This window comes from Oncorhynchus keta, chromosome 33 (assembly GCF_023373465.1).
Source record: "Oncorhynchus keta strain PuntledgeMale-10-30-2019 chromosome 33, Oket_V2, whole genome shotgun sequence".
In the NCBI taxonomy this organism is placed as follows: domain Eukaryota; kingdom Metazoa; phylum Chordata; class Actinopteri; order Salmoniformes; family Salmonidae; genus Oncorhynchus; species Oncorhynchus keta.
Window position 1 is genome coordinate 8137694 of NC_068453.1, and position 13458 is coordinate 8151151.

The 13458-nt window shown below is 46.1% G+C and overlaps 1 protein-coding gene across 1 annotated transcript in view; it reads right to left on the reverse strand.

Annotated features, from left to right (window-relative positions):
• Positions 1-13458, reverse strand: part of LOC118366143 (proton myo-inositol cotransporter-like) — a 70832-nt gene that overhangs the window by 21558 nt on the left and 35816 nt on the right. The window contains exon 4 of the mRNA XM_035748583.2: positions 371-479. Within this exon, the coding sequence (XP_035604476.1) occupies positions 371-479 (109 nt within the window). The remainder of the gene's footprint in view (positions 1-370; positions 480-13458) is intronic.

Sequence of the window (13458 nt, forward strand, 5' to 3'; positions counted from 1 at the left end):
TTTGTCACATGCGCCAAACACAACAAGTGAAGACCTTACAGTGAAATGCTGACTTGCTCTTTCCCAACATGCAGAGTTAAATAAGACAAATCTCCTTCATGTGGAAAATCTAACCAACAAGTTTCCAAGTTTCAAAGTTATTCGCCATGTGTACAGCACACAACAGGCGTAAAACAGTACCGTGAAATGTTTACTTGCGAGCTCTTTCCCAACAGTGCAGAAAAAAAACGAACAAAAAGAACACGAGGAACAGAAAGATAAGATTTTTTTTAACCACGAGAATGTAAGTATATACAGATCAGTGCCAGTACCATATCCAATGTGCAAGGGGCCACTCAGGCCACTAAGATACTAAAGGCTGTGTACTCACATGACAGTGTTGATCCCAGAGAGCTGTTGGAACATCTGTAGTCCACATCCCACCAGGAGTGCTCTCCGTGTGGGGGGGTAGGTCAGCATCCTCCAGATCACAGGGCCATCTGGACACACACAAGCAGAGGTTAGGAAAGAACTTTTGATCATCATCAGCCTATCAACGGACAAACACAACACACACGAAACAGGCCAACAGCGATACCAACAAGTGGCTGAAGTTAGTTCTGTTCGGTCTGAAAGTAAAGTTGTGTCTGAGGCAGCAGCAGAAGCCAGCAGGCTTATAGCTGAGACCTTCAAACAGAGACTCCAGGGAGTACCACTCATAATAGGACAGAACGTCTGGACAGGTATGCAGAGCTTTGATAAAGAGACACACACTGACACACAAGAATGGACAAATATGGACACACACACACACAGACACAGTTACACAGACGCACGCTGACAAACACAGACAAACACACACATACACACAGTGTTGGAGGGGAGCAGCTGTGAGTGGGTGGATGCTCGCTGGGCTAGGAAGAGCTCCTTTAGCTCCCAGACAGGCTGAACACACACACACACACACACAGCTACCGGACAGCGCCCCACTGAAACAGAAAACACTCTCCCCAGGACCAGTCACAGCAGGATCTCCCGAGAACCAATCAACACTGACCGAGCCACTCTGCATCCAGCCACACTCCCCGGGGGGACCAATCAAATCACGCTGTTCTTCCCAGCACAACGCTTTCTGGCTATTACTGCTGTCATTATCTTTGAATGCATGAATGGATGTCTCATCTTATTCCTCATAAGCTTAGCTATGTTATTAATCAAAATAGAGATCTGTTCATATCGTGTGTATCACAAAATAATATAAAGATATCATAGACCGTCATGGAAGTTGACAGTCTCCAAATGTTAGCGGTACACTTTATTATTACTAGCCGACGGGAGTGAATGTTGACTTGGACTGTGTGCTTGTGTTTATCAACTGCGTGAGCAAAGTGGAGTGTGGACGTGAGCTGCCAGGTTACAAATGCAGCCATCAGAAACTGGGAGGAAGTGATGTGTTTATGAGAGTCAACCATTTTGCAGAGCGCTAACATTGTAGAGGCAGGATTGAATGGCCCCCAGGAGACAATACCAGAGGACAGAGAGCTGATTAGCTGCAGCTCAGATCCTGAGACACGGACAGACAAATCACCGTGAACCAACTGACCTTGGTTATGGGTGTGTTAATGAATGAAGTGCTAACTTCACAGAGATGCACAAACACACACACAGACTGATAATCACAAACACGTGCTGCTTGTAAATACATTCACAAATCTTGTTTGCCAGCGGACGGGTAAACCAAACCAAGCTGTGCCGGTTGCACCTTTGCAGCCTATTCCTGCTTTGACAAACATTTCAGCAGGGTTCTGGTGGACTGCGTTGGTCCTTTGCCCAAAGCCAAAAGAGTGGCAAACAGTTTCACTTAACCATCACGTGCACACTGCAACTCGTTACCCTGATTCCACTGAGGGAAATCACGGGAGGTAAGTTACTGCGGATATAGGGTGAGCAGTAAAATAGGTTTTGTGTTTTGCGTTTAGCTAGTGTGTTGCCCTGGCTCACTATTTATTTTGACTGCACGTTCTTTATTGTTTGGGCTCGTTCCAAGAGGACACGAGTTAAAGAAACGTAAGTACGTTTTTTTTTTTTTTACTTGTGAGAGTTAGGCATCTATAAATAAGAACATCATTTATATATATATATATAGTAGCAATCAAAAGTTTGGACACACCTACTCACTCAAGGATTTTTCTTTATTTGTACTATTTTCTACATTGTCGAATAATAGTGAAGACATCAAAGCTATGAAATAACACATATGGAATTATGTAGAACCCCAAAAAGTGTTATAAATAAAATATATTTTATATTTGAGATTCTTCAAAGTAGACATCTTTTGCCTTGATGACGGCTTTACTAACTATTGGCATTCTCTCAACCAGCTTCATGAGGTAGTCACCTGGAATGCACTTCAAATAACAGGTGTGCCTTGTTAAAAGTTCATTTGTGGAATTTATTTCCTTCTTAATGCATTTGAGCCAATCGGTTGTGTTGTGACAAGGTACAGTAGGGGTGGTATACTGTCGTGGAAATTTCCTTAATTACCAAATGATGAGAGAGAAAATCACACACCAGTCAGAGTTATGCTTAATCTTCACCTTTATTAATAATTAAGCTTTTGAAATAGCATTTTGACTTTCAACATTTCAGTATCTCTAATGAAAAGTTGAGAGTGGTCAACATAATGGCAACTAAGATCTTTTATAGCAAAGATTCACCCCCCTAGTCGAGATGACAAACCACAGGTCTTTAGGAACATTTACACAAAGAAAGACTTTACTTCTGAGAGGAGTATCCCATAGCCAGACAGCATTGGCTATAAATTATCGTTCAGTTTGGTCTCCTAAACGAAGCTCTTATCTCGTTCTTGGTACAAAATAGGGCCAAAACATTACCTCATCCAATGGCATATATCAATTACCAATACTAGACACCCCCATCTCAAATACAACCCCTCCTGGACAAGCTCACGGAGAGGAGAGTGAGCCTCAAGGTCAAGTTAAGGCCAACCTCAGAGGGAACATAGAATAGTTCCAGACACGGTCATCCTCCTCTCCCTGATGAGAAAAGTATTGAGTGACTGGCACACAGACATTGTGGGGCCAAGAGATAATTGGTTCCCCCTCAATCATCCCTTCACATGGTTTAAAAGATACGTTTACATATGAAGACAAGCTTGACCTTTCCCCTTTCTGGGGCCCAAGTTACTGAGCCCTAACAGAGAAAGGATAACTGCAAACGGCCAACACTATAGTACAAAAAGACACATTCTAAATGACAAGTATCTCACAAGGATATTATGAAAATAAAACGTCTTATCTATGTTACCCAACTAATTCTGATTCATCCCCAACAATACAGAAGATAGCTCTATTTGGTAAGTGTCAGGCTGTGTGTGGGTAACTAGTGCATGGAATCAGGAGCAGGATTGCAGAGATAAGTGTACAAGGAAATTTATTCCACGAACAGCACCAGTATAAAACAAATACCGGGGCCTCACTGCGGTGGCAATCTGCGCAGGTTTTCTGGTGCCTCACGGCCCGCTGAAGGTGCAAATGAGAGGTGTCCCAGGTCTGCTCAGCGCACCTAAACCAGTCACCCACTGCAGGAGCCTCGATCTGGCTCTGATGCCAAGGTGAAGGGTGACGTATGGGCCCAACAGATCAAATGGTTGCGGACAGCAGACGGAGCGTACATACGCCCAGCTGGACATAGGGGGGGGGGGGAGTGTGCTCTGTTAGTAACGCCCACTCGATGTCCGCGTCCAGCTCCCACACTACCGGTGCCACCAGGCAAGAGGCCGGAAGTATGGGAGTGGGATCCATGGGCCGCTCCTCTGTGTCATACATCCGGGACAGTGAGTCTGCCTTAGCGTTCTGGGAACCTGGTCTGTAGGACAGGGTGAAGACAAAACGGGTAAAGAACATGGCCCACCGTGCCTGGCGAGGGTTCGGTCTCCTCGCCACCTGTTTTGGTGTGTAGTCCCCTCAAGCCAATGTCTCCACGCCTTCAAGGCCTTAACAACAGCCAACAGCTCCCGGTCCCCCACAACATAGTTTCGCTCCGCCGGGCTGAGCTTCTTCGAAAAGAAGGCACAGGGGCGGAGCTTTGGTGGCGTACCCGAGCGCTGAGAGAGCACGGCTCCTATCCCAGCCTCGGACGAGTCTACCTCCACTATGAACGCCAAAGGGGGACCCGGATGTGCCAGCACCGGAGCCGAGGTAAACAGAGCCCTCAGCTGACCAAAAGCCCAGTCCGCCTCAGCCGACCACTGCAAACGCACTGGTCCCCCCTTCAGCAGTGAGGTAATGGGAGCCGCTGCCTGACCAAAACCCTGGATAAACCTCCGGTAGTAGTTGGCAAACCCTAAAAACTGCTGCATTTCCTTTACCGTGGTGGGAGTCGGCCAATTACGCAAGGCTGAAATGCAGTCTCTCTCAATCTCCACCCCTGAAGTGGAAATGCGGTACCCTAGGAAGGAGACGGACTGTTGAAAGAACAGGCATTTCTCCATCAGTCGACCAAGAACAGGTCATGCTCCAACAGTCGACCAAGCACCCTGCGCACCAGGGACACATGCTCGGCGTGTGTAGCGAGTATATCAGAATGTCTGCGATATACACCATAACACCCTGTCCGTGCAGGTCCCGGAAAATCTTGTCTACAAAAGCCTGGAAGACTGATGGAGCATTCTTCAACCTGTACGGCATGACGAGGTTCTCATAGTGCCCTGAGGTGATACGAAATGCCGTCTTCCACTCGTACCCCTCCCGGATACGCACCAGGCTGTAGGCGCTCCTGAGATCCAATTTTGTGAAGAAATGCACCTCGTACATTGACTCGATCACACTGGCGATGAGAGGTAGTGGGTAACTGTACCTCACAGTGATTTGGTTGATACCTTGATAGTCAATACACAGGCGCAGACCTCCATCCTTCTTCTTCACAAAAAATAACTAGAGGAGGCAGGTGAAGTGTAGGGCCGAATGTACCCCTGCCTCAAAGATTCGGAGACATATGTTTCCATAGCCGCTGTATCCTAATGCGACAAGGGATACACCTGACAACAGCGAAGTGCTGCGTCTACCAGGAGATTTATCGTACAATCCCCCCGTCGATGGGGTTGGTAATCTTACAGGAGGCGAGAGCCAAATCGCCATATTCAGTGGGGATGCGCACGGTGGAGACCTGGTCTGGACTTTCCACCGTAGTAGCACCGACGGAATCCCCTAAACCCCTTCCTCGAGCACTTTCGTGACCACCCTGTGAGAGACCTCTGTTGCCACGAAATAGTGGGGTCATGACAGGCCAACCAGGGTAGGCCCAGCACCAATTGAAACGCAGGAGAATCAATAAGGAAGAGACTGATTCTCTCCTTGTGACCCTCCTGCGGAACCATGCCCAGCGGAGCAGTGGCCTCCCTGGATTAGCCCTGACCCTAATGGTCGACTATCTAGGGCGTGCACAGGGAAAGGCATATCCACAGGAACAATGGGGATCCCTAAACTATGGCCAAATGATCTGTCAATAAAATTCCCAGCTGCGCCTGAATCTACAAGCGCCTTATGCTGGGAATGCGGGGAAAACTCAGGAAAATTAATAAACAAAAACATGTGAGCAACAGGGGGCTCTGGGTGAGCCTGGTACCGACTCACCTGGGGTGACACGAGAGTGCCCTGCCTGCTGCCTCGACTCCCAGAGGAACCTCCCCAGCACCGACCGGCAGTGTGCCCTCTGCGGCCACAGATGGTGCATGGATCGGCCCCTTCTCCGGTTGCCCTAATTGCAGCACCTCCCAGCTCCAAGGGGGTCAGAGCGGTGGTGCTGGAGAATGTAATCGACAGGTAGCCAGCAGGTTATCCAATCCAATCCAATCATGACCACCAGCTGGTCGAAGGTCCCTGCAGGCCAACTCCCGACGGACGTCCTCATGCAAACTACAACGGTAGTGTTCGATCAGGGCCCTGTGGTTCCACCCAGTGCCGGCGGCCAGGGTCCGGAAGTTCAATGCAAACTCCTGTGCGCTCCTCGTCCCCTGCCTCAGGTGCACGAGACGAATTACTCGAATTGGTCCAGCATCGCTCCTCCTTCCTCCCATACGGCGTTGACCCAATCCAGGGCTTTCCCTGAGAGACAGGAGACGAGGGCGGACGCACTCTCGCGGCCCGAAGGGGCCGGTTGCACGGTCGTCAGGTAGAGTTCCAGTTGGAGTAGGAAACCCTGACATCCCGCTGCCTTCCCATCGTACTCCCTCGGAAGGGAGAGCCGAATCCCACTGGAACCGGGTGAAGGAGGGGTGATCAGTGGTGTCCTTGGTGGTGCTGGTGGAGGCGCTGGAGGAACTCCTCTTCTCTCCCAGTGCTCCAAAGTCTGTAGGACGTGATCCATAGCGGTGCAGAGATGTTGTAGCATCGCCTCATGCTGCTGGACGCGCTTCTCAACCCCTAGTACCGGGGTAACTGCTCCTGCTGACTCCATTTGAGGTGCGTGTTTCTTTCAGGCTGTGAGTAACTGGTGCATGGAATCAGGCGCAGGAGAGCAGAGATGAGTGTACAAGGTCATTTATTCCATGAACAGCACCAGTATAAAACAAATACTAAAGGTGTGTGAAATACCGGTCACTCGTAAATAACGAACCAGGCACACAATACCAGCCAACAAGTAACGACCTGATCATTATATACAAACACGCACACAAACATGGGGGACACAGAGGGTTAAATAATGAACAGGTAATTGGAGAATAGAAACCAGGTGTGTAGAAAACAAAGACAAAACAAATGGAAAATGAAAAGTGGATCGGCGATGGCTAGAAAGCCGGTGACGTAGACTGCCGAACGCTGCCCGAACAAGGAGAAGGACCAACTTCGGCGGAAGTCGTGACACCAAGTCCATATTATGTATTAAAAAAACACAAGTGCAGTTGCAAAAACAATCAAGCGCTATGATGAAACTAGCCTTCATCAGGACCGCCACAGGAAAGAAAGACCCAGAGTTACCTCTGCTGCAGAGGATAAGTTCATTAGAATTACCAGCCTCAGATTTCAGCCCAAATAAATGCTGCACAGAGTTCAAGTAACAGACACATCTCAATAACAACGGTTCAGAGGAGACTGCGTGATTCAGGCCTTGAAAAAAACTACTAAAGGACACCAATAAGAAGAACAGACTTGCTTGGGCCAAGAAACACGAACAATGGACATTAGACCGGTGGAAATCTGTCCTTTGGTCTGATGAGTCCACATTTGAGATTTTTGGTTCCAACCGCTGTGTCTTTGTGAGACGCAGAGTAGGTAAACAGATTATCTCCGCATGTGTGGTTCCCACAGTGAAGCATGGAGGAGGTGTGATGGTGATTTACTGGTGACACGGTCATGATTTATTTAGAATTGAAGGCACACTTAACCAGCATGGCTACCACAGCATTCTGCAGCGATACGCCATCCCAGTTGGTTTGCGCTTAGAGGGACTATCATTTGTTTTTCAACAGGACAATGACCCAACACTGTGTAAGTGCTATTTGACCAAGAAGGAGAGTGATGGAGTGCTGCATCAGATGACCTGGCTTTTACAATCACTCGACCTCAACCCAATTGAGATGGTTTGGGATGAGTTGGACTGCAGAGTGAAGGAAAAGCAGCCAACAAGTAATCAGCATATGTGGGAACTCCTTCAAGACTGTTGGAAAAGCATTCCAGGTGAAGCTGGTTGAGAGAAAGCCAATAGTGTTTTGTCTTACATTTAATTGTTGACACCCAGTAGACTCCATGTTTACATTGGAGAAGGCGACGCATTTAAGTTGATCATGTTGTGAAGTGGAAGTTGTTTTCTGTTGGTGGTGAGCAAACTTGTCTCAGGAAAATATAGGACATATTTGTTGTCTTAAGGGGGAAGGTGTCACAGGCTTTGGTTTTCCCATTTAGGTTTTGAGGTTGGACTTTAGCATGTACAGTGTAGCTCGTTAGCATGTAGGGCACACCGATTGGTGTCATCTCATAGTTAGTATGTGTTACACCTGTGCTGGTTGTCAGTTGCTATTTAACTGGCCCAGTGCTCCAGTTGTCTTGATAGATGCAGAGGGTTAGCACCTTTAGTTGGCACTCCCTATTTTGAGTGCTTGACAAACAATCATTTATCTGATTTTGGTTTGCTTGCTGTCTTTAAGTTTTGTGGGGGGTTTTCTTTTGTTTGCCTCTTATTGGGCAAGCTTAGTAGGTGCTCATGGTGGGTGGCTTTCAGGTTCCAGTTGTTGTTGCTAGTCAACTTTCAGTGTACACCACCACGAGTCTCTTCCTAAAACCACACCTGTTTGGTTTTGGTTGTTGGTCAGTGACTCTGTTAGTTCCCTCTTCTGTTTAAGCGACATTTTCTCATGCTGGGGAAAGTAATACACACAGGCAGAGAGACGGGCACACACATACACACGAGTGCATACAGTACACACACACACACGTACGCATGCATGCATGCACGCACACACGCACGCACGCATGAGCAGAGCTCCACTCTAACCTAATCAGAGAAAGAATGTGTTCAGCAAGAGGGAGAGAGGTGATAGAGGGGAGAGATGGGAATAGCAGGGCGAGGGACAGAGAGAGATACATGGGAAGCCAAACTCACTCAAATGAACCCTACGTTACAGTTTTTTTTACAATCCCTTTGGCACATATTTCGGAACCTTGATGTAATTTTTCAAAACTCTAGGCTCAAAACTCACAACCAATGATCGAAATGCACATTTTTCAAAACTCTTAACACTTTTTCCAATTGCGTGGATACAATACACATAAAGCTAAGATCATTTGTTCATTGAACGAAAATCACCTGTTCAAAATGACACAACTTAACATCAAAGTATTACCATTTCAAAATGAAATTCACACATTACATCTGAGATGACTGCCTATTCATCGATACAACTGCTCAAAATGAGAAGTATCTGTTGCATTACTCTTAATGCATAAGTTTATGGAAACTGACGAACAATATTCCATGTTAAGATCATGAACATTTCAGGATAACGAGATCCATTGACACCAATTACCGTGGAATATGAAGCAATTGGACTACATTATCTATGGATGTAAGAATCCATCATCATTCTTTATCAGACACTGTTTCTATGGTCCCATGTACCACTTTTCCAGAACATGTTTTCAGATTTGACATTACTGTACACTCACCGGCCACTTTACTCGGTTCACCTATCTAGTACTGGGTAGGACCCCCTTTTGCCTCCACAACAGCCTGAATTATTCACGGTGTTGTACGTTAAGAGATGCCCTTCTGCACACCACTGTTTTAAACAGCTGTTATATGAGTATTTGTGGCCTTTCTGTTAGCTTGAATGAGTCTGGACATTCTCCTCTGACCCCTCTCATTAACGAGGTGTTTTTGCCCACAGTACTGCCGCTCACTGAATGTGTTTTGTTTATCGCACCGTTCTCTGTAAACTCTAGAGACTGTAGTGCATAAGAATCCCAGGAAGGCAGCTGTTTCTGAGATGCTGGAATCACCATGTGTGGCATCAACAATCATACCACGGTCAAAGTTGCTTAGATTACGCATCTTGCCCGTTCTAATGTTTGGTCGAACAACAACTCTCTACTCTATATACTCTATATATTGAGTTGCAGGCAGCCACATGATTCGCTGTTCGAATGTAACCTTCCTTGATGGGCTAAATCAGGTCTATAGAGCTGATGGCATGACCTATGTCATTGTGTGGGATAATGTCAGGCTCCACCATGCTCAAATGCTGCAAGCATGGTTTCAGGCCCAACCACAATTTACCACCCTGTACTTAACCCCATACTCTCCTTTCTTAAAACCCGATTGAGGAATTTTTCTCCACATGGAGGTGGAAGGTATATGATAGGCGCCCTCACAAACAAGCCGCCCTTCTCCAGGCCATGGATGACGCATGCAATGACATCACGGCAGACCAGTGTCAGGCCTGGATTCGCCCGAAGATTCTTCCCAAGATGTTTGGCTAATGAAGACATCCATTGTGATGTGGATGAGAACCTGTGGCCAAATCCACAAGACAGGGATGATGGAAATATAGAAGTACAGTAATCAATCCTTTGTTTTGCTTTTTACAGTAAGCCAGGTGAGGAACACTGCGGTTGATGTTTTACTGTAGTTTTTTTCATTTTTTTGTAGCTAATTATTTTTGCTTTGATTCAAAGAAACCTGAGTGATTTTATTGTATTTCATCAATATATTTCAGATTTTGTTCAATGAGTTTTTTGTTCACAGTTTGTCCACTGTGTCTGTAGTATTCTCTTTACTAGTCCTTGTGATGTATTTTTTACATTTACATTACATTTAAGTCATTTAGCAGACGCTTTGAGAGCGACTTGCATTCACCTGACATCCAGTGGAACAGCCACTTTACAATAGTGCATCTAAATCTTTTAAGGGGGGTGAGAAGGATTACTTTATCCTATCCTAGGTATTGCTTAAAGAGGTGGGGTTTCAGGTGTCTCCGGAAGGTGGTGATTGACTCCGCTGTCCTGGCGTCGTGAGGGAGTTTGTTCCACCATTGGGGAGCCAGAGCAGCGAACAGTTTTGACTGGGCTGAGCGGGAACTGTACTTCCTCAGTGGTAGGGAGGCGAGCAGGCCAGAGGTGGATGAACGCAGTGCCCTTGTTTGGGTGTAGGGCCTGATCAGAGCCTGGAGGTACTGAGGTGCCGTTCCCCTCACAGCTCCGTAGGCAAGCACCATGGTCTTGTAGCGGATGCGAGCTTCAACTGGAAGCCAGTGGAGAGAGCGGAGGAGCGGGGTGATTTACGTGTAGTACCATAATGAAACGTATCACATATTTTGTACTACAATATTTAATGATTGTACGAACAACTACACAGTGAAACTATCGGTATCTTGTGTGTTGGTGATCTAAATGAACGTTCCTACGGTATTTCATGATAAATTCATTATTTGAACCAATGATTCTGCAAGTGCAAGGTTTCTTTAAAGATACGAATGCACAATGCAATGTTTTGAACATTGGACAGCCTTGTGTTACAAGTGATGACCGTTTTTGAGTTTTTGTGTCTAGAGTTTTGAAAGACTACCACAAGGTTCTGAAATTAGTGCCAAAAGGGAATTGTAAAAAAAAACTAACTAACTGTCGAATGGAAAGAAGGAAACAGGGATGTGCTTTCCATCCTAATGCCGTGTTCATTTGAGTGAGTTTAACTTCCAATGTATCTCTGTCCCCGTTGGTTCACGGCGGTCTGTCAGTCCAGGTAATGCTGTAACCATAAAAGGCGTTTTAGCCATGATACACGCACCACCTATCCTTTTAAAAGTCTACCACAAAGACACTGGTCCTCTCTTTAATTTCATTCCATATTACTCATATCAAACCTACAGAGTGCAGAAGCCATACAGTACAACGGAAACACACTACACCCAGCTGAATTAAAACCTAATTAGTGTACAGTCAGATGAGGCCCAGTGTTATGGCGTCTTAATGAGAGCGATATCTTCTCCCCTTTGATATCCACCAATGGAATCCCCAATTATATAACTTCCCCATGGCAACCTTCGCCAGGGAAACACCCAAGCGACTCCAATTAGAGGGAATCTTCCAATGTTGGTATAGCGATGGCTTCATTAAGCAGGATGTTTTTATTCTGCACATCAAATAACGCAGAAATGGTTCCTAGTTGTTCTCTCATGGAACCTTCTGCACAGGCACCAGTCACTGTTTGATTACTACAGTGGAAACATTTCATTAAAACCACCTCTCTCTCACTGCCTGTCTTAGGCTACTTAACGGAGAGTGACAGGGTGAATGTAGCCACAGTGCCGAGAGAGGAGAGAGGAGAGAGGAGAGAGGAGAGAAGAGAGAATAGAGAGAGAGAGAGGAAGAGAGGGAACAAGAGAAAGAGAGGGAACAAGAGAAAGAGGGAGTAAGGGAACAAGAGAAAGAGGGAGGAAGGGATAGGGGGAGGGGAGAATGAGTGAGGGAAAGAGACAGAGACCGCTTGACAACATGTTGATTATATTACGTTCCTCTGAGAAGGATTAAACTTTTCAGTATACTGAATAGGATTCCAATCCAGCTACTGATGAGCAATGGAGATTAATGTCTCTATCTTTTTAATTGATTCGTAAGTCATTTGTAAGGTTGTGGAATGCCATCCTTTGTCGGTTAGGGACAGACAGAAGTCAACCCAAGGAACGTAATGAAGCAAGCAATGGAACTCCCTTTCTACAGGAAGATGAACAACAAATTCCTTTCAGAGAGGAGGGGAAAAGCTCTTTCTGTCCCACATGTCATTTTACATAAGTGTCTAAGAGATTTCAGTAAGGTCAGTACATTTTCAGGAAACATTAGAAAGCAGAGCACTTTAATATTGACAGCCTCTTTCCCCTCTCCTCTTCAATCTCCCCTCTCCCTCTCTCCTCTTCTTCCCTCTCGTACACTCCCCTCCTCTTTCCTCACCCGTCTATCTCTCCTCCTTTCCAACTTAGTTGTTCCCTCTCTACAGATGTATAGGGGTAGTAGCTGGGTGGTTATCCGAGGGCACTGAGGGCCAGCCAGGAGCCGCTCCATAGGCGAAGAGAGCCAAGCCAAGCCCAGTCAGACAGTAAGACGGACACACAGACACATACTGTACCTTTGAGAGCACAGACACACATACAGTGCATTCGGAGAGTATCCAGACCCCTTGACTTTTTCCACATTTTGTTACATTACAGCTTTGTTAAAAAATGTATTTAAAAAAAGTATCCTCAGTAATCTACACACAATACCCCATAATGACTAAGCAAAAACAGGTTTTTAGAAATGTTTGCAAATGTACATATATATATATTTAAATTTAAAAAATTAAATACCTTATAAGTATTCAGACCCTTTGCAATGAGACTCGAAACTGAGCTCAGGTGCATCCTGTTTCCATTAATCATCCTTGAGATGTTTCTACAACTTGATTGGAGTCCACCTGTGGTAAATTCAATTGATTGGACATGATTTGGAAAGGCAAACACCTGTCGATATAAGGTCCCACAGTTGACATAACAAAATCCAAGCCATGAGGTCGAAGAAATTGTCCGTAGTGCTCCGAGACAATATTGTTTCGGGGCACAGATCTGGGGAAGGATACCAAAAAATGTCTGCACCATCTTAAGACCCCAAGAACACAGTGGCCTGCATCATTTTTAAATGGCAGAAGTTTGGAACCATAAAGACTCTTCCTAGAGCTGTCCGCCCGGCCAAACTGAGTAATCGGGGGAGAAGGGCCTTGGTCAGGGAGGTGACCAAGAACTCGATGGTCACTCTGACAGAGCTCTAAAGTTCCTCTGTGGAGATGGGAGAACCTTCCAGTGTCACGCCCTGATCTGTTTCACCTGTCTTTGTGCTCGTCTCCACCCCCTCCAGGTGTCTCCCATCTTCCCCATTATCTCCTGTGTACCTTTACCCTTGCCTGTCCTGACCCTGAACCCGTCCGCCTGACCACTCT